The sequence below is a fragment of the Podarcis erhardii genome (genome assembly GCF_964252035.2).
Source record: "Podarcis erhardii genome assembly, chromosome: 9".
Lineage (NCBI taxonomy): Eukaryota > Metazoa > Chordata > Lepidosauria > Squamata > Lacertidae > Podarcis > Podarcis erhardii.
Genome location: NC_138512.1, coordinates 51,543,022 through 51,568,101, shown reverse-complemented (window position 1 = coordinate 51,568,101; position 25,080 = coordinate 51,543,022). Strand labels below are relative to the sequence as shown.

Here is a 25,080-nt window from a genome sequence, read left to right as displayed (position 1 = left end):
GTGTGTCAAGTTTGTACAAACTGAATGATTGGGGCGGGGGGGGGGGTTTCCTGCGACAAAAGGACAGAAGGCTGTTAACATACTGTATGCAGTGTGAATGCTTTACTTTTCCCTTTCTCCGCAGATACATATGTAAGTTTCCTCAGAAACAATTTTCCTCCTGGTTATTTTGCTGGAATGAAAAACGTGTGTGTTGCCTGCCCAGCTCTAAGATACCTCAAAAGTTATCATTTCCCATTCTACCCTCCCCAACTACCACCCCTAGATATGGAATGTTTCTCAGAGGCACCTCCTTAATCCAATCCATGCATTGAATTTCCTCAAGTTCAAAATCACCATTTTCAAATTTTGTTCGGCAACCAAGCTACTGAGTAGGCATTTTTGAAGCTACTACTTGATTTATCTTTCTTTGTAATACTCTGCTACAACCTTAAAAAAATTAGACCACTCCACATCTGTCTAAAGCCCTTTGCAGAGATTCAGTTTTTAGTACGTGGAGTAAAAGTATGGCTGCGGCATCTTTGAAAAAGCACCTTTCCTCAAGGTTTTCACTGCTGCTGCTCAGATTGCATTTCCTCAGCACTGTATTTTCCATCTGGGAAATAAAGACTCTTATCCCATGGAATTCATATCCTACAAGTGCAGCTGGCATATGGTTGCGTTCAGTTGTAACAAGCACCTATTGCTGTAATACGAATAGTGAGCAATACACCTCCACCCAAAATGCAAACATAATGTTGTGACTTTAAAACATTTTAAATGCTCATTGTATCACATCTGATGTATTTCAGAGACTTGTGCACACACAACATTTAGACATTCTATTTATCAAAGTGATTATGAATTAGACTAGAGCCATTAATAGAGTTTTATTTAAAATAATTTAGCAATTTCCTTCTTATATACATAATTGCATATAACGTACAACATGTACAGTACTGTACACATACACAGTGCCCAGCAATCCAGCAATTTGTGTATTGTATGTAGGATGGGGTGAGGAGGGGAGAATTCAGGAATCAATGATAGCCAGTTAGTCATTTCTCACTATGATCATGTCATTTCAACTAACAACTGAGAAAAGTAAAACAAAATGGGGGGGGGGGGGAGGAGACAAAAAATGTGCAGGAAATAAACAATGCAACAAAGGAATAAAGGTATTATGACAAATCACTCATCCAAAAGACCACTTCCCCTCTCCATGTGAATGCATGGTTTAAAAAGAGTACTTTCCAGATTTTCAATGGCTAGTTAACTTTCACAAGCTCTAGCACAGATGCTCTTTTCACTCTACACTCTCATGGACCAGCCTGACACTATACTTTGCTTGAGGTATGCCTTTCGCCTTCCCCTTCTCCCTTTTAGTGTGGGTCTGTTGCAAAATTGTCACACTGTCTTTAGGCTTTTGGAGTAGTTAGGGATTCTTTTACTCTTTAGATCAAGGTGTGTATGTATGCTGCCTGCTTATATTGTATTTTTACTGCCTTAAGCAGCTTCTATAGACCCTATCGCTTTCATTTCAAGTAAGCAATTTTTTTTATTCCTCTTGGATGTTAATTTCTCGGGGCATAAAGATAAGGGTAAACACATACTCATAATGGGTGCATGTTGTATCTCCAAAAAATACGCTGAACTTCTTGTAGTGTGGAATACATGTGAGAGCTGGATATGCATGTGGGTTCAGACACCGACCTTGTAGCCACACTTCCATGGATGCTGAAGGTATACCTCTACTTTGCGTATTTTCCTGCTCCCTCCTGTACTGGACAAGTATAAGCTGCCAGGTACACAGATGTTGCAGTGGTATATATGACCTGTCAGGACAGCGGGATCAGGATTGCTCAACTATTTACAGAAAATGCTGTACACAATTTCACATGGCTATATTCAAAATTTTCAAGCTTCGCTTCAAAGTTTGCTCATTTCATAGCTAAAATAAATTAGAATCCAATTGTATAATATTTAAAAGCGAAGAATCTGGGAAAGTTTTATATAAAACTAATTGGGACTGTATATACCTGATCTCACTGCAAATTAGCTAACTATAGCAAACATTGTTCAAGAAAAAAAAGGGGGGGGTATGATTTCATATAACGTATGTTCTTGACAATAATTTTTTAAAATAACAGGTACAAGACACTGATATAAATCAATAAAATATAGTAACATATATTTAAAAATGGATGCAAATGAAGATCCAATACGCCTGTTCTATGTCCACTACTTTATCTTCAGATTGCTGGTCCAATTCTTCCCATTTAAGCAGCGCTATCAAAAAAGGCAATCAATGCTTTTTGATCATAACTTCCCAAAATTTCCAGGAGAAGGGGAACTTTCGTTTTCACATTAGTGCCTTTGAATTTAAATTTATCTATGAACAGATCTGTAATCATACCTGGAAGAAAAAATGCAAACACTTATTATTTTGACAAATTGGTGTTTCCTTTTAAATCGAGAAAAGTAACATTTATGATAGAAGACTTTGGATATTTAGAGGCTGTGTTAATAACAAATATTTATTTTAGAATGCTTTGCAACACATGCAGCATGTGGTAAAATATCTAGTGAAATGGAGCTGGGTGTCAGAAATCTGAGTGAAATCAAGAGTAATATAGAACAAATGAAATCAACTTTTTTGTTTACTTCAAGACAAGGTGTTCTGTAGCCAATATTTCCATAGATTTATTGGTACGTCTCTGTGCATCAGCAGTCCTTGCTGCATTTATTTTTAGTAAAATCCATCTCTATAATCTATGTGTACTTCCTTTAAATATGTGTTTCTCCTTTGGCACTACAGAGGCACAATAATACTATAGAATTAAAATTACACACATAAATTCATTGACACAATCATTCAGAGTCTGTGTGCAATTTGCTATCTGCGCTTTTGCAATCATTTTCATTCAGGATAAGATCCGTATATGAAATATATGCATTATCTGTGGTCTGATTCCTCCTTAGAAATGAAAGGTAAAGCACATCAGAGCTTTTGCATGGGAAGTCTCTTATGTTGTACAGAACTACCACCCTAGAAGCAAACCTCTCTTTTCAAAAGAGTAAACAGTAGGAAGAGTTAACAAGAATGGAAAAACAATACTACAGAAAGTTAGGAAAATTGTGTTAAAGAACCAACCATAAAGTCTTTCAAGAGATGTAGGTTGTTTTTTGTGTTCTTTGAGCAGCTCCTCTGCCTCCTCCAAAATGCTGCGGTACTCTGGAATCAGGAAGTCTGTGTTTCCTTCATGAGCCTGCAGTTCCTTAAATCGATGTTAATAAAATGTTAAAACAGTTACAAGCCCTCTAAACCTGACAGAAAAGTTGAACATTGGGAGCTTAAAGATGCATGGCTACACAATGACATAGAAAAGAGACAGGCTAGATTTTCACCAGCTTTTAGCCCAGGTGATGTTCATAATCCTTTGCTAAGAGCCTCCATCTTTAGCCACAAAGAGGATTTATTTCTCCGTTAACACTTCTATTACTGTCCTTTTCTACAACAATTAAATAAAAATCAACTTTCCACAAAAGCATATTCAAATTCCTTTCTGTACAGTTCAATATAATTTAAATCTGCATGCTATTACTTATATGGTTTATAGTAATTGTGTGCAGGAAAAAATGTCCCATTTGGCCTCTTCTTATGGAGATGGGTAACTCCCATAATCTCTGAGCACTGACCATTCTGGCTGGGGTTGATGGGAGTTGATAACCCAATAGGTTCCCCATCCCTGATCTAGAAGTAGATTTGGTCTGCATGAGGGTGAGCAAATAGATTTCATGTCCCGATAGGACCAAAGCGCTACTGGTTGGAAGTTCAGTTGATCTAAGTGTGATTATTAATCTTGGGTTCCTTAAAACCCTCCTTAATAGAGTTCAAAAGCAAACAAACATGAAAAACCACTACACGGTCCCTCCATAGTACTTGTAATTTTGCAACTGACAAAAGACTTACTTTTAAAGCATCCAACAGCTCAACCTTTTTAGCCAGCATTAGCTGATATTCTAATTTTGGGTGGATTAGCTTTAAGGTGTGGTTCACAGATACTTCATTTATATCTAGAAGATCACCACAAGAAAGCAACTCATTAGTTTGTTAACTTTTATGCATTTCTAAGTATCCCAAGAAGAAGAGAATTAAGAATTCTTACCACATGATATATTGAGGTTAATTTTCCTTTTAGTGGCTTCTTTAGAGAGCACATCCTTTAAAATGGATATTGTGGATATATTGTCAGATTTGAAGTAGCCCTCACCTTTCCTATACAGAAGATGTTAGAAATTAACAACTGGTAAAAACTGTGCCAGCCTTTACTTCCTACAAGGTTCAAACTCCTCCAGAGATATTAAAAATACACAATCCCATCTTTCTAGTTTCTCCTCATACAGTTCCTCATACAGTTCCACTATAAATACCCTGACTTATATTTGGAGGTCTGAACAGAATTATACTAATTCTAAATAGTTTAAATAGTAAGCTGTTGAATGTATCTCTGGTAGTTTCTCAGTCTTATCCTAGAAACCTAAGACAACTTTCACTCACAAAGGTAAGGAACCTGTGGCCCTCTAGATGTTATATACTCAAAAGTTCTATAGAATTCAAAGGGGCTTATTACCAGGTAAGTGGGATTACAATTGCAGCCTAAAGATGTTTAGGGCTAAGTTGTACATAAAAAAGGAAATGTCAGAGATAACGTAAGTGAAAAGAAAAAGCTGGACATTTTTGATTGCAATGTCCTGAACAAGCATGCTTTACTGGGATCTACTTTTCAGCATTTTATATATTGCCTTTCAAACGAAACCAGCATGTTTCAGGAACTGTGTTTCATTTTACCGGTAAGTACATTCAAGTTGTGTATCCAAAAAGGTGTTCTGAAAGTAGAAGCTGACACTCTCCCCCACTGGTGTCTTGTCGGGAACTTCAGGCAAGCAAAACACTACCCAGGAGTGAACTTCAGCAAAGCTGAACTGGCCTTTGAGGGTTAGTGTATTCATGGGTCTGAATAAAAAAAAATATAAAAGCATTTTGTTACAAAAGAGTATCTACCATCAGAAACAAAGGCTACTTTCTAATGGTACAGCAAAACAATGTGAGGTTTCTTTGGCTTGATCTGTGAGAGCCATAACCTTCAAGAACTAACTTGGAATGTTAATCTTTATACTTTTTGCATTTTGCTAAGTTTTAGCAGGAAGATGTTCTCCCTACAAAGATAACACCCAACATTTACACAAATTCCCATGAGCAGCATCCAGGAGATCCATCAAATCAACCACCTTACTCCAATGGAAGAAACTCCTTAGTTTGACAAAACTCCTCTGAATCCAGCCCCTGTATTTTCATTGTAGATGCTGCAGGCGTGCTTCTGGGTTCTACTAAGCACTGCCTGGAAATGCAATCAACTCCTCTATTCAAATTTAAACAAGCCAGTTGTTCTCAAAAATACCTGTCACGATCAATACAATGTGTCCTCTGATGAAGTGAAAGTGGCTTAATCTGATACTGCCGAACTTGACAGGTTTTTGGTTGAACTCTTGGAGTTACATATGCTTGCAGAGTCCCATACCGACCTTCAATTGATAGAATCTGTCCAAGGAAGGGGGGAAGGAAAGGTGAACTAACTTTCATTTTAGATGACTTCATAATTACCTGTTCTAGCAGATGGGTACCACCTTTATCCAGCAAAACACAAAGACATTTTCAAAACATCTATTTAACCATTTGTAAAATACTAAAATTAAATCCAAAAGCAGTCCCAATAAATTCAGTGAGTTTCTTCTAGGTAGCCGGCAGCCTTAACAACCGTCACATCCAACTTTATCTCAGACTAACACTGGAAAAATGTCATGTAGAAGGCTTACGACTCCTATGGTGTGAGCATTTTAAAGTGTGCTTCATGTGTTTCTGTTATCTCACTGGTAGATCTGAGTGCTATTCATCTTTCCTCTGCAAAAAAGAAAGAAGTCAGCAAGCCTCAAACTTCACTCCCTCTCTTCAACTAAAGGAGGGTTGAGTGAACCACAACAGCTTAGAGGTGGAGCTGCAGCCTGCATTGTCATTCATGTAAACTGTACTAAAAGAGGCTTTAGAATTTATACTTTAATGTCATCATAATCACATCTGCAATCTCCCTAAATGAAGGTGTAAAACTAAACCATTCTATTGATTTTGTTAAAATTTATCTTGAAATCACTGTGTTCTCAACTCCATTTTCATCTGAAATGTGAATACTGAAAACTTATTCATAACACTTTTCATTCTAACACCACTGTATTACCCATACCTTCCTGAGAAATTTATTAACCTGGGTGTCTGGCAAACAGCCATAAAGAATGATGCTACATCAGCAGCCTACACTTGGCTAATATATCTTATAAAGAACTAGGGAACTTTGTGACAATTCACCCACACCATTATAAAATGGGAGTACTTTCAGAGGTCATCTTGGTATCTCTCACTGCACTGAAAGGGGATTAAACTTTCAATAATCTATTTTTAATACATGTTCAAATTATTTTATTCTTATTACAAATTGGTAGGGGACTTTTTGTTGTGTGAAGCAATTCATACACTCAATAAACCTATCCAATGGGCTAAACCTTATTTCTAAAAATACAAATTTATCACAAACTATCCTATAGTGCAATCCAATGCATATCTACTCAGCCCTCTGGGCTTCATCTAGGTACAAGGGTACAGGATTGCATTCAAAGACTTCCATTTTATACCTCACTGTTTAGTAGCTTATAACAAGACATCACGGTAAACAATTTCTCTGCACACCACAACAGTCTTTACAGTGGTGCCCCGCAAGACGAACGCCTCGCAAGACAGAAAACCCGCTAGACAAAAGGGTTTTCCGTTTTGGAGGCGCTTCGCAAAACGAATTTCCCTATGGGCTTGCTTCGCAAGACGAAATGTCTTGCAAGTTCCTGCGGGTTCCCCCCCTTTTCCCCCCCTTTTCCTAAGCCGTTAAGCCGCTTATCAGCTGATCCGCTGATAAGCCGCTTATCAGCTGATCTGCTAAAAGCCGCTAAACCGCTAATAGCGCTAATCCACTAAGCTGTCAATGGACTTGCTTCGCAAGACGAAAAAACCGCTATACGAAGAGCCTCACGGAACGGATTAATTTCATCTTGCGAGGCACCACTGTAATTGAAAATAGAAATATACGGTAATTTATGAATCAAAACAATCAATACTTCTTTCTGTCTTCTTTTAAATAGAAAAATGATTAATTTCTGTTTTCACAGATGTTCCTACCCAGGATCTTTACCACCACTGCTGCTCTTTGGATAGGTTTTAAAATTCACATACTCAACAATATGTACAACAAACATTTTAAATCTTAATTTATATTTAAAATATATAAGCATTCCTATATTTTACCTTAAGCTCCAACCTTGTGGTATTTACTTGACAGCGATATGTGGCAAGGAGGAAGTTGCCATTTGGCTGTGGAACATGAAGATTGTGAAATAACATACTGAGAAACAGCAATAAAGTCTCATTTTTTAATTTTATTTACAACTACAGCAGTTTAAGTCATTTTAGTAGTACCTGTTTTCTACAAGAATCAGTAGAAAGTTTTCTGTATGCTTACAATACAGGCATATGTATCGCTACTCAAAAATAAATCCCACTGAGTTCAATGGATTTATTCCCATTAAGTAAAGGCTTGCAGCCTTACTTATAAATTTTGAAAGAAAACTAGGAAAGTTGTTCTATTTTTTTTTTTAAAAAAAACAACTATGCACCCTGCACTCTACATGAGAAAGGAAGAATAAATAAATAAATAAATAAATAAATAAATAAATAAAGTAGTAACAACAATTACCATCATCATCTTAACTTTCTGCAATATGAATTTAGCCCCAAAGCAGAAAACCTATAGCTGGATGCTCATCAAGTGAAAAAGTTCCAAAAATGTTAAAATCATAAAGGTCTGATATAATAAATTAGGTTGCAATCTTATGCAAATTTACATGGAACCAAGCACCATTTGACACAACTGGCCTTACTTCCAAGTGAATATACATAGGATTGCTTAAATCCTAGGCATGTTTATTATTTAGTAAGAGATTTTTATCCCACTCTTCAGAAATGTCCTCTTTGTCAGCTTCAACAGTTAAACTTCACTAGAACACACTCCATGAAATTAAAAGCTGATATTCAGCTTAAGCGTTTGGAACTATGTAGAAAAGATCTGGCATTTTACATACCTCTGATTCGCAGTCAACAACACTAACCACAGCTGAATTTTTATCCACATCCTTTAGATCTATTGGAACATCACACTATGGAGAGAAACAGTAGCAGGTAATAGGAAAGGTCAACATGCGGATGTTTCAAATATACTTTCTCAATTTACATAAGTTATCTTCCCTGAGAAATTTTACAGTAAAAATAATATTATGGTAAAAATAAGTATTAGGTAACCATACATCCCATGGAACACTTCAGAACTCAAAAACAATGCACACAGTAGTAAGGAAAAGGTGTATATGATGAAAAAGCACAAAAAGGAGCCAGTTTCAAAAAAGCAATTGATTGTCGTCAAAACAAGTCCAAACCACACAGATTATTAGCAAATGCTTAGTGCAGATATAGTTTGAAATCCTAATGATATTGTTCCCTTGGAAGTAAATGGGTGGCATAAAAGCATGTATTAGTGATGCATGATTGTAGCCAAAGAGCACAATCCGAAGAAAGTCAAGTGCATCCAGATCTCACTGAAAAATATTTTAAACATCCTTATGGTGTATTCAACTTTCTGCAAATTGCACCGATAACTTCAGCATGTGTCTTTGAAAAGTTAGTGCTTGTGTTGACTTCTACATAGCCTGAAGGGAATGAGCCCATCTCACCCAGTTACAGGCATTCTGCACAAGTGCAAGTTTCAGAGAAAAGTTAGTGCATACTATTAAATGGTATTCCACTTAGTGAAATTATCTAATTTAATATAAAAACAAGCTAACACATCTTTAATTTTAAAAATAAAATCAAAGTTTCCAAATACCCAAGTCTACAAAGTTATTCTAAATAATGTCTCACCTGAAGCAAGACAGTATCAATTGCTGCCTGGACTTCTAAAATAAGGCTGTAGCTTGCATCATCTCTATTTAATGTAAACTTATCATTTATGCTGAAGGTTGGGACTGCTGACACAGCAGTGCTGGACTGAGAGGACTGCTGGTATTTTTCACGCTCATGAAGTACCTTGATCTGTAGCTGTTCCAATTCATTCCTATGGCAAACAACAGAATGGTAGGCTAAAAAAAGCTGCTCTAGATAACAAACTGATACCTGGAAAACAGTTTTTATCTTGATATTTTCCATCTAGATTGAAAAAAATGTTTTCAGAAATAATTCCACAAATACTGGATATAAATGTATTATCAAAGTTCTGGTCCTAAAAAAATATTCAGATGAAAAGTGCATAATAGGGTTAAAGCAACAGAACTTCATTTTCTATATTTCCCCCCCTAACACCTGTTTTCCTTTACCTACTTACTTTGACACCATCTTTCAAAAATTGTTCAGGTCAGTGGCCAGAACAAATATGTTTTGGTAACATCTGTTCAGTTCTACAGCTTACTAAAATTTATCTGAGGTAACATTATTTTGATTTTTTGCTTTATTTAAAAAACAGGGTCTCTTCCTATGAAATGTCACAAAGGGATCAAGAAGCCCAGTCCCAGCAGAATGTCAGTTCACAGGTCTAACTTACCAAACTGGCACTGCAACTTATAAAATATCTACTTTAAGTCTGAAAAAGGCAGAAAGCATCTCTTTCAGTACATCCACATAGTAGCAATTTTGCGCCAGAAAGGTGAAAATTACAGGGATGCTTACAGGAAACCAAACAATGAAATGAAGTGCACATAGCTGAAACTATGATACTATTAATGAATTGCTGTACTATCACTAAGATTCTACTGGAAATTTTGTAAGTTAACTGATGTATAGTTATAGCCCAGCAGGTAAGGTTAGATATCTGCTCCGGATATGCACCAGCATAAGGCAAAGATTGCTATAGGATTTTCTCTTTTGCATTGTAATAAAACAATTTATTACCTTAAGGACAAAACCTTGTTCTGCATTTCATGAGTCATCTTTAAGCCATCCCCTGATCCACATTCTCTGTGGGTAGGCTCCGTAGTCAGTCCTGACACCCACCCTAAAAGGAGGATATGAACAATTATGAAAAAGTTTTCCAGATGGGTTATGAAGGTAACACTGTCAGAGGCTCTAACCAGGATCCTTAGGGTCTGAAACTGAGAACCAGCACAGTGAACTATCATAGAAACCTGGAATAGCTCAGTTGGTAGAATACGAGGCTCTTAATCTCAGGGTTGTGGGTTCGAGCCCCATATTGGGCAAAAGATTCCTGCATTGCAGGGGGTTGGACTAGATGACCCTCATAGTCCCTTCCAGTTCTGCAATTCTATAATTCTATGGACTGTTCATATGCAGGGATAAAAACCTCCATCCAGTTGAAAAGGACATACAACACCAGCAACTGGTATGCATATGAAGCCCCTTCAATGGCCCCAGGCCTGGTCAGCAGAGCACTATACTATCTGATTGCTGTGAATCCAGGGCCCAGATTCCCAAGTTAAGCTACTGACATCAGGGAACATGAGCCAGAGAACACATTCTATGACTCCATTGTTGTTGTTTTTTTAATCCCTGTTAAATGTATAAAAATTCCAGATATTTAGAAACATTTTAAAAAATAACCTGAATATGTTGATGTTATGATCTCATCATAGCCCTCTTTCCCAACACAGCCACCTTGAACAGATGTGACACTTTCTGACAAGGCCTAAAAATAAAACAGAAGAAGATTTGAGGCACAATATGTGTGTTAGATTCTATTTAATCTTTAAAAATGGTATCTGTTGAGGGGGAAAATACTGTATTTTTCCATCTATAAGACCATGTATAAGACACCCCCTCTTTTTTGGGACTCTAAATTGAGAAAATGGGGGGGGGGTTGCCCCCATGTATAAGACGACCCCAATTTTAAAGCTTAATTTTTCAAGAAAATAACCTAGTCTTATACACAGAAAAATATGGTGACTCCCCATTTTTTCAACATAGGGTTGTAGCCAACGTAACGCTAAGGAAGCATCCCATCAGTGCAAGGATTTCTGCTTGCGCAACAGGACTTTCCCCCCTCTCGTCCCCCCTGCTGCCTCTAAATCTGCTCCAAATGGTTGCGGGAACCCCTAGAACAGATTTAAGGGGTACATGGGGGAGGAGAGGGGGAAAGTCCCAGTGCACAAGCACTGAAGGGATCCTTGCACTGATGGGATGAATACTCACCACTATGTTGGATACAGCCTAGTATTTTTAATCGCTAATATACATGATATGCAACTAAAATACACTCCGAGTAGACCCACTGAAATAAATAGTTTTACATCCACTTATTTCAAGGGGCCTAATCTGAGTATGACTAACAGTGGATATCACCCAGAAGTAAGAGACAAGAAAACTAATCCTTAATAATCCAACAGAATTATAAAGGAGAAACGCAATGTTAAAGAAAACTGAAAACTGAGTTGTACTGTACTATTATCTCAAGGGACAATAAGAATAGCCTAACATGATTGTTACATGCAGAGATTTGTCCCACTTGCTTCTGACTGCATTCTTGTGAGATATAAATGCCTGGTGCACTTCCTAGAAATTTATCATTTTAACTGTCCAGGGATAGGTTCTTAGGGCACACTATACAGCTACCTTGCTGAAGATCTATAAGTCTGTGCCTGGTCAGTGCATGGGCAGAAGAGCTGGAAACCCAGGTGTCCTGCTTTAAGTTCCATGCTGGTAGAAAAGTGAAATTTAAGTGTACTAAATAAATGAAAAATACTTCCCAGCTCTTCTGTTGGCAGAAGATAGGAAGCATCACAATGGGCCTTTACATAATTCTCAGCACCACATGTGGCTCCTCTCCTCTCCTGGGAATAATTTTATGACTCTGCATTGTTCAGCAGACAGAGTGGAGGGGGAATAAGAGGAGGGTTTGAGGATCTCTCTCTAGATATGCAAACTTCAGCTCTGCTGCAGTGCTGCATCATAGCCTGAATCTCTGATATTTATATATTTCTATTAGTTTCTGAAATATTACACTGGGCATCACCCTGTACCTGTGGGATCCTGGACACAGACATGTGCAGTTTTGTTCCAGCCTTTCTATTCCAGGGCTGGAAAATATGTTGCTCTTCAGATGTTCTTGGACTCAAGTTCCCATCAGTCCAAGCCAGCATGGCCAACAGATAGAAATTATAGTAGTTGTAGTCCAAAATAATCTGAAGGGCCACAGGTTCTCTATTCCTTCCCTATTCTAACATTGGCATTCAGTCTTTACCATACTTGCTAGTAACACATATGGCTCAATATATGTGAAAGCAATATTTGACAGAATTTTGTTTAAAAGAAAGTATACTAAGAAAATTTCCTTCTACATAAAGTAGTCATTCATAAACTTACATATTCATATCTAAGGATGGGGCTCTTTGCATATTCAAAGTTATAGATTTCTAACATTCCATCATCACGACCGATGATCAATTCTTTAACTCCATCTCCCAAAATGTCAAAGCTATCTATACATAAGATGCCTGAAAAAAAGGACAGGAAGCATGTATCTACATCCAACTCACTAATCATATCATCTTGTAAATCTCACATGCAATTTAGGAACCTAGGAAACTTTCTTAATTATACAGAGTCTGGTCATTTATCCATCTAACTCAGTACAGACTGGTAGCAGCTCTTCAAGGTTTCAGACAGGAGGCATTCCCAGGCCTACCAGGAGATGGCAGGGAATGAACTAAAAACCTTTTTCAAGCCAAGCAGATGCTGTACCACCAAGCTATTGTCCTTCCCCTTTAACAAAATAAATAGAAATGTGTTAAGAACTATCACCCAATACAGAATGAAATCAACTGAACATCCTCACTGGAATTACTGCATTATTACTAGGTTCTTAAAAGCAGAATGTTAAAATTTATCTATGAGAAGCTATTACATGCTAGGTGGGATTATTGTCTGATAGATGGGTATTTCACTCCAGTAATAATAAAGTACAGAATTTATAGAAACAACCCCAAACTGAATACTAACATAAGGCATTGTTGGTTGGTTATTCTCTTCATGGATATACCACACCTGCTATATGTATACTTGCACATATAGCAGGATATGTCTGCCACAAAAATGGTAAAACTGGTCACACACTATTATGTCATATTAGAATGTTTAATGTCTGCAAAGCACGGAACTGAGGTTTGGAAAAATAAACATGCAGTCCTCCAAAATAAGTCCTAGCTAGAGTTCAAACCAAAGTTTCAGAAGAGGGCTGAATAATCATTTCCCAACAGTCAAAACTGACCAGTGGGATGATCAAGAAAGCACACAGCAGCTCCTTTTCATCCTCCCACTACTAACCCATGTAATTAATTACACAATTAAGAAATACTTGCAGAAGAATACCTTTCATGTCAATGCAGTGTTTGTTGGCCATTGTTTCCATGCTGAAGTTACACAAATCTAGAGAATCAATTTATTAATCAGAATCACATTTGCATGCAGTTGTGTTAATCTGCAGCAGCTTTACCATCCCCTAGGTCGCCTGAGTGCTGTTTCTGCTTTTAAGTGTCCTTCTGCATTCTTGCTCTTTCTTCCTTTCTTGTTTACTTCTCTGGTAGGAGCCCACAATCAAGAACAAGACTGATTGCATGTTAAGAACTGTAATCAGACTTGCTTCATTTGTATTTTTAATTTTCTCACCAAATTCTAATCAAGAAATAAGTGGGGAAGCTGGCTGTAAACTTTTCCATTTGAACCAGGTGGAAGTGGACAAGGTCAACAGCCCTGGCAGATCTCATTGTTTGTAACCATGTACTTTTTGCAGTTTGAAAACCTTATTTTCTAAACACATTAGCATAGGTACATACTCTCTCACATACGCACTCACACAAAGTTCCCACTCAGCAAGTGATGAAGTGGGGAGAGCCTCTTTTCTCCCTTCAGGCGGGCATAATGTCCTTTCTCTCTGAACCAGATGCCAGCTACACTGGCACAGTCATGTCCACATTCCCCAATTAAAAACATGGCCAAAATAATATATGCTATGAATGACATGCAGGAAAAGAGAAGGACAGATGGTGGGATTGTTTTTGTCACACCCTGACATGAATGAGTAAAATGGAGGGGACAACATACACAGTCCAGGTAGAAAACATAGACATTGAAGTCCATGTATGAATTGATGGTAACTGTAATTGTTTTTGAGAGTTGACAGTGGATGTGATATTTCTTAGAAGTTATTTTATACAAATGCAATATGCAAACCACAGTACTAAAGGGAGCGATTTCTTACTGTGCCTGGTGTGAATAACTATGATCTAGCGGGAAACTCTTAAGACACCTACCACCTCTTTTTTTCTCATTTTCAATTTTCCACTTTTCTACTGGAGAAACACCAGAGATCTCTACTAGGCCAATTTTACCATCAGATGTCCCAAACAGAACTTCTTCACCAGAGTCACCTAAGAAAATAAATTAAAAGTAGGATTAGTTTTTAATAGGCTTCCCTTTAACATTAGATTCAGTCCACAAAGATTCTCTGTATCACACTAGCTCAAATTGAGGTAGAGAGGGCAGGAAGGAAGAGTTGCTTTGGTATGTTCCAGCTCCAACTCTATGAATAGAGGCCCCCTTTGGCAATCTTCCAGTTCTGAGTGCTTGTTCTTGATGCTTGGGATATAATGGTGATTCTGTTGGTGTACTGCCTACCCTACTGCCCAACAGTCTCCTAATAGTAATACTAGGACTGGGTATCAAGTCCTAGGCAATATTACAGATTCTTAATTAAAATCTATGTCATGCTTTTTATTGAAATAAAATGCACCAAGAAATTCTGCTTACCACCATTTCCATTGTTCAAAGTCAGAACTGCTGGTGGACCTGGAACTTCCATTTCATACAGCAAATCTGACCCCTCAAGAAAACGAAGTAGAAACACTGTTAGTTTCAACCCTTGACTTTTTCTTTCGTTTTAATTTAGAGGGATGGGAAAGTGGTGTCTTCCCTGACAGGTGGTGTAAAAGGAAAGCTTTTAAACAAGCAGCATTATTTTTCTGCCTTTAGGCTAGGATAAAACCGAGGGCCTAACCTATCCTATCTAAACCAAAGCCATGATCTCATTGCCAAGCCTATTAACACCACTGAAAAAAAGATATTGTTAAGGGAAGGTTGTGTGCAAGGATAACCCACTCAAGTGACGCCGAAATAAACACATATACAAAGTGGAAGAATAGAAGCTTTACCACCCCACCCCATGCACCACTCCTACCCCACCCTCTTTCCTTCCCAACCTTATACTGCATGTAACACTAACGTCTCACAACAAATGAAACTGATCTGTAGAAAACACAACGTGAAAAAAGAGACAATGTAGTACTTTTGTAAACTGAGAAATCTTTAATAAAAATTATTTTAAAAAATATTTTAAAAACCAAGGGCATGTAAGTGTATTAATATGGAACAGAAACAGAAAATACTGGACAAACAGTCAGATATTATATAAAGTCACTTATTAAGATTCCAAACAAAGCATCAAGAATAATGCAGGAGTCCAGAGCTTCAGAAAACTAGGCTTCTGCTAAGGACAAGGGGGAAAGTTGTTGGAAGGATGTAATTCCAGGGATCATAGAACTCCTAAAAGGTGTATAGGAATATAGGAAGAATATAGGAAGAAGAAATTAACTGGCCCAATTCAGTCATGAAGGGAAAGAAGGACTTCTAGGCAGCCCCATAAGTGACAGGTTTGAGGTTCAGCTATGCAACTTGGAGTTTACCAGTTATCAGATGAACTGCACCAATAGGATTTTTAAATGGGAAAAACCTTTGGAATAAATATCCCGAAGTACAATTAAAATAATAATACACTTCTGTTTTCTCAAACAGGTGTTAACAAGGTATCTACTGGCTATTTAACAACTGCTATTGATAATGGCAACAATTAAGAAAGGTATACCTGCAAAACTCTAACGACTCTATCTTGACATGCCAATACTGGTGTAATGCAAGACAACTTCTCTACTGGAAGGCAGAGAACATCATTGATTTTGTCTCCTGATAGGTAGTAATGCTGATCCTTACAGTCACTGTAATGGTTATAGACATAGCTTGCACCAAGAAAGAGATCTGATCCGGATATATGCCTAAAATGATAATAGCAATAATCAATACTATATTCCAATCATTGCCACCAAAAGTTAAAATATTTCAACTACCATTCCTATGCACAAGCTATTATATTTTGTTAAGACTGTACAGGCACCTAGCATCAAATTAAACAAATGTTTTTAAACAGTAGCCTGTTGGCCATTTTAGAATAAGTAAAGCCACTGCCATTGGGATCAGGAGCAAAGACGCCATCTTTCCCCACTCAGCATCTTCAAGGCAAAACACCACACCCCCAGGTCTTTAATATGTGTCTGGAAGGGGGGGGGGCTGCTGAAGGAGATTAGAAATGTGGAAATGGCAAAAGGGTTAAGTGTTCTCATTTTCCAATCACCCCCAACAGAAATATTTTTCCCTATTTGAGCTACCATTATACATGGTTTCCAAATGACACATAGTTTAGCCTCCTAGGTGACTAATTCAGAAGAACAAATTTGGTCTGCAATTTAAAAGGAAACTAGTAGAATAAAATGACTCTTATTTGCTTGACATCACAATAATTTTTACTTGTTTCTGTGTAATGTTGGATCTCCTGCTGGAGAAGCACTGGTTTTGATCATATTCTTATTTTATTGCTACCACATTCTAAGTGGTAATGATCTTTCAGGCATTATTTTTAGGTATTCAATCAATGCAATATTGTTTTATAAATTATATCATTAGCACATCTATACAGAGCATACATATGTTTGATTACAGGAGCATGCTTACAAAAAAGTCTTACTGCTTTTGAAATCACTGCACTATATATAGAACCTTCTTGACAAAATTTTATTTTAAAATTATTAGGGATATTCCATCTCTTTGAGAGCTATTGTCTAAATTCTAAGTAGCTTTGATAAGCAGCAGTAATTCAGCTGAGATATAACAAAAGGCGGATTAAGGAAAGAAAAAATAGTATTCCACTGATTATGCACAGTATTAAGGCAAGGTTAATGACAGCTAGAGAGAGTCTGAAGTCTATAAAAGGCTGACATAGAAAAGAAAATAGAATCAAATCATGTTTGCCACTATATGAGTACAAAACAGTAACCAGACAGGAGGATCGAATTTGGATTTGGGAAACCCAGAATCAAACATCTGGTCGCTTATGAAGCTCATTGTGTTACCTTTGGCAAGTCATTTTCTCCCAGCCTATTCCCATGGTCATTTGGGGGATAAAATACTGCTTTCAACTATTCAGAGGAAGGATGTAAGAATTAATAAAGCTTCTAAATATTTCTAGTTTAGTTCTGAATGTAAACTGGTACAAGTAAGAAGCATGTTTATTCAGTTAGTTTATTGTAGAATACCATGATTCCAACCTATTTTTAGAGACAGATAATAGTTTTCCAGGAACTGAAAGATGCTTAAAAGAAGTATCATTGTCCATGATGCGTACACCAATTCAACTGTTGGTAAACAAGTTCTGTAGTGATCCATAAACATGCAGATCTTGTTTGACTAAATTGATATGTTTGGCCAGACAACATGTTTTTAAATGCTTTATCTTCTTACATTTCATCATAGGATTGTAGAGTTGGAAAGGACCTGAGGATCATCTAGTTAAACGCCCTGCAATGCAGGAATATGCAGCTGTCCCATACGGGGATCGAACCTGCAACCTTGGCATTATCAGCACCAAGTTCTAACCTAGTGAGCTCTGCGTCTCTTTATATTCCGCCTTTCTTCCATCATGGAACTCAAGGTAGAATTCAAGGTGTCATACATGTGGCTTCTAGGAGGTGTCCCATTCAGGTACTGACCAACTCCAGCACAACTTAACTATAGCAAGTTGGTTGTTTCATGTGCCTTCAGACCATAACTGGGAAACAGAAAGACTAATAGTCCATCTGTTGACAATGACTAGCAGCAGCTCTCCTGAGTTAGGGGCAGGGGTCTCTCCCAGCCCTACCTAGAGATGTCAGGGATTGACCTTTGGACCTTTTGCATGAAAAGGTATGCACTCTGCCAGTGATCTGCAGCTTTCCCCAAATGGGATAGCTCAGTTGGAAGAGCATGAGACTCTTAATCTCAGGGTTGTGGGTTCGAGCCCCACATTGGGCAAAATATTCCTGAATTGCAAAGGGTTGGACTAGATGACTCTTGTGGTCCCTTCAAACTCTACAATTCTATTATTTTTACGAACAAACAAGGATAACAATGCTGCTATCATTCTTTCAACTTGCTTAAAAACTATTATTTGACTCCAACTATATAACAAAATGTATCACTTAAATTTCAATCATACGCACCAAAATTTGGTTAAAAATAAAGCAACAGATTGTACAGCACATCAGCATTTAATTAAATTATCAATACTTTATTATGTCAAACCAGCTTATGGTTTGCATCAATTACAGCAGATTAAAGTAATATGCACAACAGGTTCAGATATTACTCTGGAAAACGCAGTAAGAAGATTTGATTTGTGATTTAATTTAATTATGAATCAGCTAAAGTGTTGCACTGTTTCAACCTTATCTTTCAATTAAACTGATTAGCTTTTAATGACTCAGCTAATTTCTGTGTTTTTTATTTTAATGACTTTCATTAAAGTCAGTGCTTGTGTACGCACACCGCTGAGGGCAAAATTACTGTTGCAAAAGTGCAGGATGGAAACTAGACCTTTATATAGAAAATTTATGCTAAGATTCAAGGCCAATAAGGAGTATTAGAATACATAAAGTGATTGTTAAACAGGACACTAAAATGTAACATATACTTATTTCATTCATTAGGATAACAATTTAGCACCTAAATGACAGTAACACATCTAAGGCTACAAATGTATTTTCCAGTATACATACATAGCTTTGATGTTCTCAGTGAGATTGGTGTTAAATGCAAGGAACTGCTTCCCTTTCTTTGTGAAACCTCTAACCTCAGAGCCTGCAGCCACAAAAATTTTCTCCTGGGGTGTATTAAGAGCACCTCCCAGTTCTAGCCTTGCAATCTTTTCCCCTGGCAACGTCTTGAATACTGGCTAAAAAAAGAAGACAGACAATGTTCAGTGCCAATGTTCACGACAAATCATAATATATTAGATACAAAATATATATGTATTCCATTTTTTATGCTTTTAATTATTTTATGTTATATATATATTTCAAAAAGTTAGCTATTTGTGTGATTCTACCATGAAAAGCACAAAGTTCATACACACAATTGCAAAATGTTCCAAAATCCCGCTAATAAATGGTCACAAATAAACCCAAACAAGAGCTCATGCCGAAAGGTCGGCCAAATAAGAACAGTTTGCATGTTTTCCTCAACAGACACCACAGGGTTTCATCACAAGTACTGTAAGACCAAGGTCAGAGCTAAGAATGCCCTACACTAGCATCACATAGATCAAACATTGCTTTGTGAAGTGACCCAAAGTCTGACCTCACTGTCTTAGCTTAATGGAAGAGGGAAAATATAGAGAGAAATCAACATAGCACAGCCATAGATTATGATGGTAGGTCCTTGTTTTCCAGTAACAAGCTCTATGTTATAATCAACATAACTGCTATTCAAAAAGACGTTTGAGGATTCTGTGGGGAGAAGCTTCTTCAAGAGAATTTAATCAAATTACTACAGTGAAAAACACCTGCAGCATGCCTAGGGTGGTTGTATCATTTTATTTTGAAAATGTCTAGAATAAAGCACAAACGTATTTGGGGGGCATGTTTTCCCCAAGCCAGTGCACACCATAAAGAGCTTTAAGAAGTCCATATGTTATCTGTAAATTAAGCTTCATTATCAATTAATTAATTGGGGGGGAATTACCGTATTTTTCGCCCCATAGGACGCAATTTTCCCCCTCCAAAAATGAAGGGGAAACGTGTGTGCGTCTTATGGGGCGAATGCAGGCTTTCGCTGAAGCCTGGAGAGCGAGAGGCGTCAGTGCGCACCGACCCCTCTCGCTCTCCAGGCTTCAGGAAGCTATCCGCAAGCCTTGGGAGCCCGGCGGGAGGTCCCACCGGGCTTGCAAGGCTTGCGGGCGGCAGCCTGTTCTGGGGGCTGGGGTCGGGGGAAGCTTGGGTTTCCCCCGCGCCAGCCCCGCGCCTGGGAGGGAAATAAATTTTTTTTCTTTATTTCCCCCCCCAAAAATCTAGGTGCGTCCTATGGGGCGAAAATTACGGTAATTGAAAACTACATAGAGAAGTTACCTACCACAGGTTCTCCTTTTTTCATACCGAAACAGGTAACAACACCATCATGATCTCCAATAACAACCTTAAAAGTAAAATAATAGAAAGTTATGTCTACATTAGTCATCTAAGAGTCCAAAGGAAATACATTTATATGTATTTCAGAAATCTATAGAAATATAGAACTATATCTCTGTAATCCATACTTTTCCTAACTCATCTCCAAATGTGTATCTGATATTTCAACTTGGATGTTTCCTTACTGTCTAAAACTCAGTATGCCTAAGATAAATCCTTTTCTTCTCCAAGTTGCCCTCCTTTCAGTTACTCTTCACATCCATCAATATCACCATCCTGCTTGTTGTTCAAACACAAAGCCTTGGCTTCACCTTTGAATTCTGCCTCTCCTTTATTTCCCATATTCAATCTGTCACCAAATTATGTTGCTTTCCCAATACCACAAATATCCTTTTCTTTTGGGGCTATTCTCTTTATTACCACTCTGGTTCATTTTCAAGCTATGACCTACTTTGACAACACAACCGTCCACTCTACAGCCTTCCCACATAACAACTCAGTCTATGCACCTCTATCCAAAGCTATGCTGCCAGGTTTTCTACTTCCTTTGTCATTCAGAACACGCAAAACCCACCCTCAAATTCCTACAGTGATTTCTGGGTTCTCACACAAATTACTTGCCTTTAATGTCTTCATTCCCAACTCAAAAAGTATAAAAAGCTTTTTGCATTCATTCTTTCCTACCTTTTTTATGTTGCGTTCTTATGTTGTCTGCTCCACCATCAACACTTACATTACAAGCTTTTGAGGAGAATGGCTCTGTGACTTAGATAAAATGATATTTTATATGATTTTGTCATCAGAGTACAATTTGTATATGTAATCATTCCCAGACAGAAATATTTCAAAACAACAAATTTCTATACCTTCTGTGTGGCCTTGCGTCCTGATGCAGGGAGCAACTTCATGGTCTTCTGAGATGTCACTCCCACCTAATTGGGGGAGAAAACCATTTCATTATTAATGCTTCAACTCTTGTGGTATAAAATGGATTGTCATGTACCACAATACAAACAATACAAAGTAGTTATTTTAACATGATTAATATGAAAAGGTAAATTAAGATTTTGTCATAAGTGTAGTGTTTCTAACAGCAAAATCAATACAAAAAAGGATCCTGTGGTAATTATGGTTGTCATAAATTGTTATAGATTATCATAAAAACACTTACTAGGGAGTAGGCTGCACCGAACACAGTGGAATTTAAATTCAAGAAAGCATGGATAGGACTGTGCCAATATTGTAGCACAAGCTTTCATTAACTGTCTTCATTTGCCACACAAACACATACACAGATATAGAAAAACCTGTCAATAGTGCCCAAGAATAATGAAGTGCAAGAAATACTGACTGTGACAATTCTATGTGAAGCTAAAATACATGTGAATACAGTGAAAAACGGTGGTTGTGTTATTACCAATTATTGCCCTTGTGTACAATAGCTGTGTCTATCATATATCATTTTAGCTCTATATAGTGATGCATGAAAAAGAAGCTCTAATTGTGGGGCAGGAAAACTGAAAAAAAATTCACATCTGGCAACGAATGCACCCCTTTGGTTTCAGATAGTACATGAGTAGCTGAGTCTAAAAAGCCCAAGACACAATTTTTCTGCCCTCTAGCAGCTATAGTGGCTCATTTAACATCATGTAAATGTATTTTGCGTTAACTCAATTCTGACCAAACTAAGCCTTCTGATCTATATTTTGCTCTAGGGGGCTTAGTTTGGTCACAATTGAGTATCCACTTCCAGACAAATGCAATGTCTTCAGAGAAGTCATGTAAGGTTAACTGCCTTGTAAGGGTTAACCATGAATCAGGAACAGGAAGTGAATTAATACACCTTTTACCCCCTTCTCAAGTGGTATTTTATGACTGTTGTGAACAGGTTTGGGAATGGCAGAATAAATCTGATTATTTATTTATATACATTGCTGATGTGTTACTCCATTCTAGTTCTACAGAAGCTATACTGATGCATCTGTTTGGAATTGCTCCACCAACCATAAATATAATTTTGTTTTTTTAATATTTAACAAGACTTTTAAAAGCATGTTTACAGACAAAAACTGTTTTCTACATTCTATTATTATTATTCCATGATGGCTCCATGTTTTAATAGTAAGTTAAAACAGAATTTTTGTCAAGCAAAGCGCAACAAAACCACAGCAAACCAACAGCTGAATATCCATTTATTTCAATAAAGGGATTGTGAAGAAAGCTAACAAATACCTGACCCACACTCTCTTCTTGACAAAAAACAAACAAACCTGTGTGACACTTAAAAGCTTGCACACTTTAATCTCAAATTAACCTCTTCTGTGACATCACTTTTCTCAATGCACCATGTTGAGAGCTGTCTATGGCAGCATCCTCAATGACAGGATTACGGTGGTGGGTTTTTTAAAAAAAATAAAATAAAAACAAACAAACCCATACAACTCCTGCATCTAGAAGCCAAGGGGTTGACAGGAGGGGCGAATCTGGATGGCTATTTGCTCTTAAATCAGGTGTGGCACTCCAGATGTTGTTGGACTATATAGGACAGGCATAGACAAACTCGGCCCTCCAGATGTTTTCAGACTACAATTCCCATCATCCCTGACCACTGGTCCTGTTAGATTGGGATGATGTGTGTGATAGTCCCAAACATCTGGAGGGCCAAGTTTGCCTATGCCTGATATAGGAACACGAGTCAAACCATTAGTCCCTCATCTAGCTTCATACTGTTGACCCTGACTGGCAGTGGCACTCCAAGGTCCCATATTTCCCAAGCCCTACCTGGAGACAGGGACGCGGACTTATAAAAAATATTGGGGGGGCCCGGGAAAGCTCATGAATAATAAATAAGCTCATGAATATGCAAATAAAGTGGCGCCGCCTCCTCGTGAGCGAATAGGGGAGAGCGTGCTGCGCCTATTAATCAGCTCCAAAGGAAATTGGGTGGAGCTTTTGCTCGGGAGGGAGGGCAGGAGGCATGCAGCCCGCCCCTCCCTGTGCATTTTGGGCTGGGGGAGGGGCGGCGATGGCGCTCTGCTGGAGGGGCGCCGGAGATTATTGGGGGGGCGGAGCCCCCCCAAACGAATTTTTGAGGGGGCTCGGGCCCCCTCAAGCCCCATGGAGTCGGCGCCTATGCCTGGAGATACGGACCATGCTGCTGGCCCTTCTCCAACTCCCATCTAGCCTGACCCCTGGGCCTGCTGGCTGGAGCTGAGGGCAGTGAGGCTGCAGAAGAGGCACCCGGAGGGCACAGGTGAGCCGGAGGCGCTCTCGGCCGGCCCTGCCTCCTCTCCCCCGCCTTCTGGTAGGCCGGCGGCTCCTTTGCCTTTGCCGCAAGGCCATTTAATTGTTCGAAACCTGAAGAAGCCCTCCGCCTCTCTATCATAGTACGAGGAGGGGCGGCAGCATCACCGGTTGAATTTCCGCCTGCGAAAGGAACACGTGTCCGCAACGGCGTCAGGGGGAGGCGAAGAATGCCGCTCTCGTTCTCGCGCGAGGCGAAGCAGGGGGTTTCGCTGACTGACACGCAATCTCGCCCACCTACCCACCCACCCCCATCTACCTGCAGATAATCCACCCGGCTCAGGCCCAGGTCCATGGCGGCGAGCCTCCCGCGCTTCTAAGAAAAGCAAGCCGTTATCCCTCGTCCCGGGCGCTGTTTTTCACCCCACAAACATCACCGCGAGGCCTAAAAGCTCCCGCTAGGCCCCGCGTCACCATGGTAACGCGACCGGACTACGCGCGCGCCGATGCCGGGATTCAATTGGACACAGCGTGAAGGGAGGAGGCGGGCTCCGCTTGGAACGCGCGCCCTGTGATTGAGCAAAGAACTTGCCCATCTAGTTACATAGTCATCCGCTTGCGGGATTAGTGCTAAGGATGCCTGCAAGGTGATGCCGAGGAGGAGTCGAAAGTCATCTCGGAAAGCAAGGGGGATCTCACGGCGACGCAGTGCTGCTCATCCCGCGGGGAAAGGCGAGCACATCTTGCATAAAGCAAAGGAGGTCTTGCAAAAAAAAGTGCTTCCGTGGCCGGGGGGGAGGGGGGGGCGCTGTGCTGCATTGCCGGGCAGGCGCCTCCTCTCCGCCCTTCCCTCTTTTCCCTCCCCCGAAGGGTGCAGGGCTATCTGGACCGGGCAGCAGAGCTGTCCCTGGGCAGGAATGTCCCTGCTTGCCCAGATAATGTTATTTATATCGCCCGCTGGACCACCCGGGTCTCTGTCCCGCCGCCGCGCCGCGCTCTGTGCTGCTGGTGCCCTAGGCAGGTGAAGCTGACCAGGGAGAGACGCAGCTGGGCACCTGGCATAGCTGTCAACTTACAGATTTGAAAATAAGGGACCAGCAGCCTCGAAAATAAGGGATCAGCAGCCAAAATAAGGGATTTTGCTTAGCTTATACAGAAATCCGGCACTGATGGAGCCATGCTGCTTTTGCTGCGACTGACCATGTTTTGCAGGGGGTTGGACTAGATGATCCTAAGGGTCTACAACTCCGATCAAAGAAGAGTGGTTGACAAAACTGATGGTCGAGATGGCAAAGCTTACAGGCAGAATTAGAAACCAGGAAGAGGACCTCTTTAATAAAGAATGGGGAAAGTTTATAATTTAGTTGAAAAGCTATTGTAAAG

General features: G+C 39.1%; 1 protein-coding gene across 3 annotated transcripts; it reads right to left on the bottom strand.

Moving 5' to 3' along the window:
• Window positions 1-856: 856 nt before the first annotated feature.
• BBS7 (Bardet-Biedl syndrome 7) lies at window positions 857-24,195 on the bottom strand. 3 transcript variants are annotated; one of them, XM_081876832.1, is made up of 19 exons: window positions 24,017-24,195; window positions 21,321-21,386; window positions 20,399-20,461; window positions 19,048-19,223; window positions 16,050-16,236; window positions 14,939-15,011; window positions 14,443-14,559; window positions 12,497-12,627; window positions 10,739-10,823; window positions 10,073-10,175; window positions 9,050-9,242; window positions 8,218-8,292; window positions 7,385-7,450; window positions 5,442-5,581; window positions 4,832-4,996; window positions 4,149-4,258; window positions 3,953-4,056; window positions 3,134-3,257; window positions 857-2,395 (listed from the first exon to the last, which is right to left on the bottom strand). In XM_081876832.1, the coding sequence occupies exons 1-19, from the start codon at window positions 24,050-24,052 to the stop codon at window positions 2,259-2,261; spliced, it is 2,151 nt and encodes a 716-aa protein (XP_081732958.1). In that variant the 5' UTR covers window positions 24,053-24,195; the 3' UTR covers window positions 857-2,258. The 3 variants fall into 3 exon arrangements, with proteins under 3 accessions (XP_081732958.1, XP_081732959.1, XP_081732960.1); XM_081876833.1 differs by lacking the exon at window positions 4,832-4,996; XM_081876834.1 differs by lacking the exons at window positions 20,399-20,461; window positions 21,321-21,386; window positions 24,017-24,195 and adding an exon at window positions 17,368-17,433 and having other exon boundaries at window positions 19,048-19,182.
• Window positions 24,196-25,080: the final 885 nt, after the last annotated feature.

Coding starts and splice junctions, on each gene's coding strand:
- BBS7 (XM_081876832.1), bottom strand. CDS start 24,052: ATGGACCTGGGCCTGAGCCGGGTGGATTATCTGCAG. Junction 10,824..12,496: donor CCATCCTTAGATATGAATAT/GTAAGTTTATGA, acceptor TTTTATTTTTAG/GCCTTGTCAGAAAGTGTCAC. Junction 4,997..5,441: donor CATTGTATTGATCGTGACAG/GTATTTTTGAGA, acceptor TTTTTTATTCAG/ACCCATGAATACACTAACCC.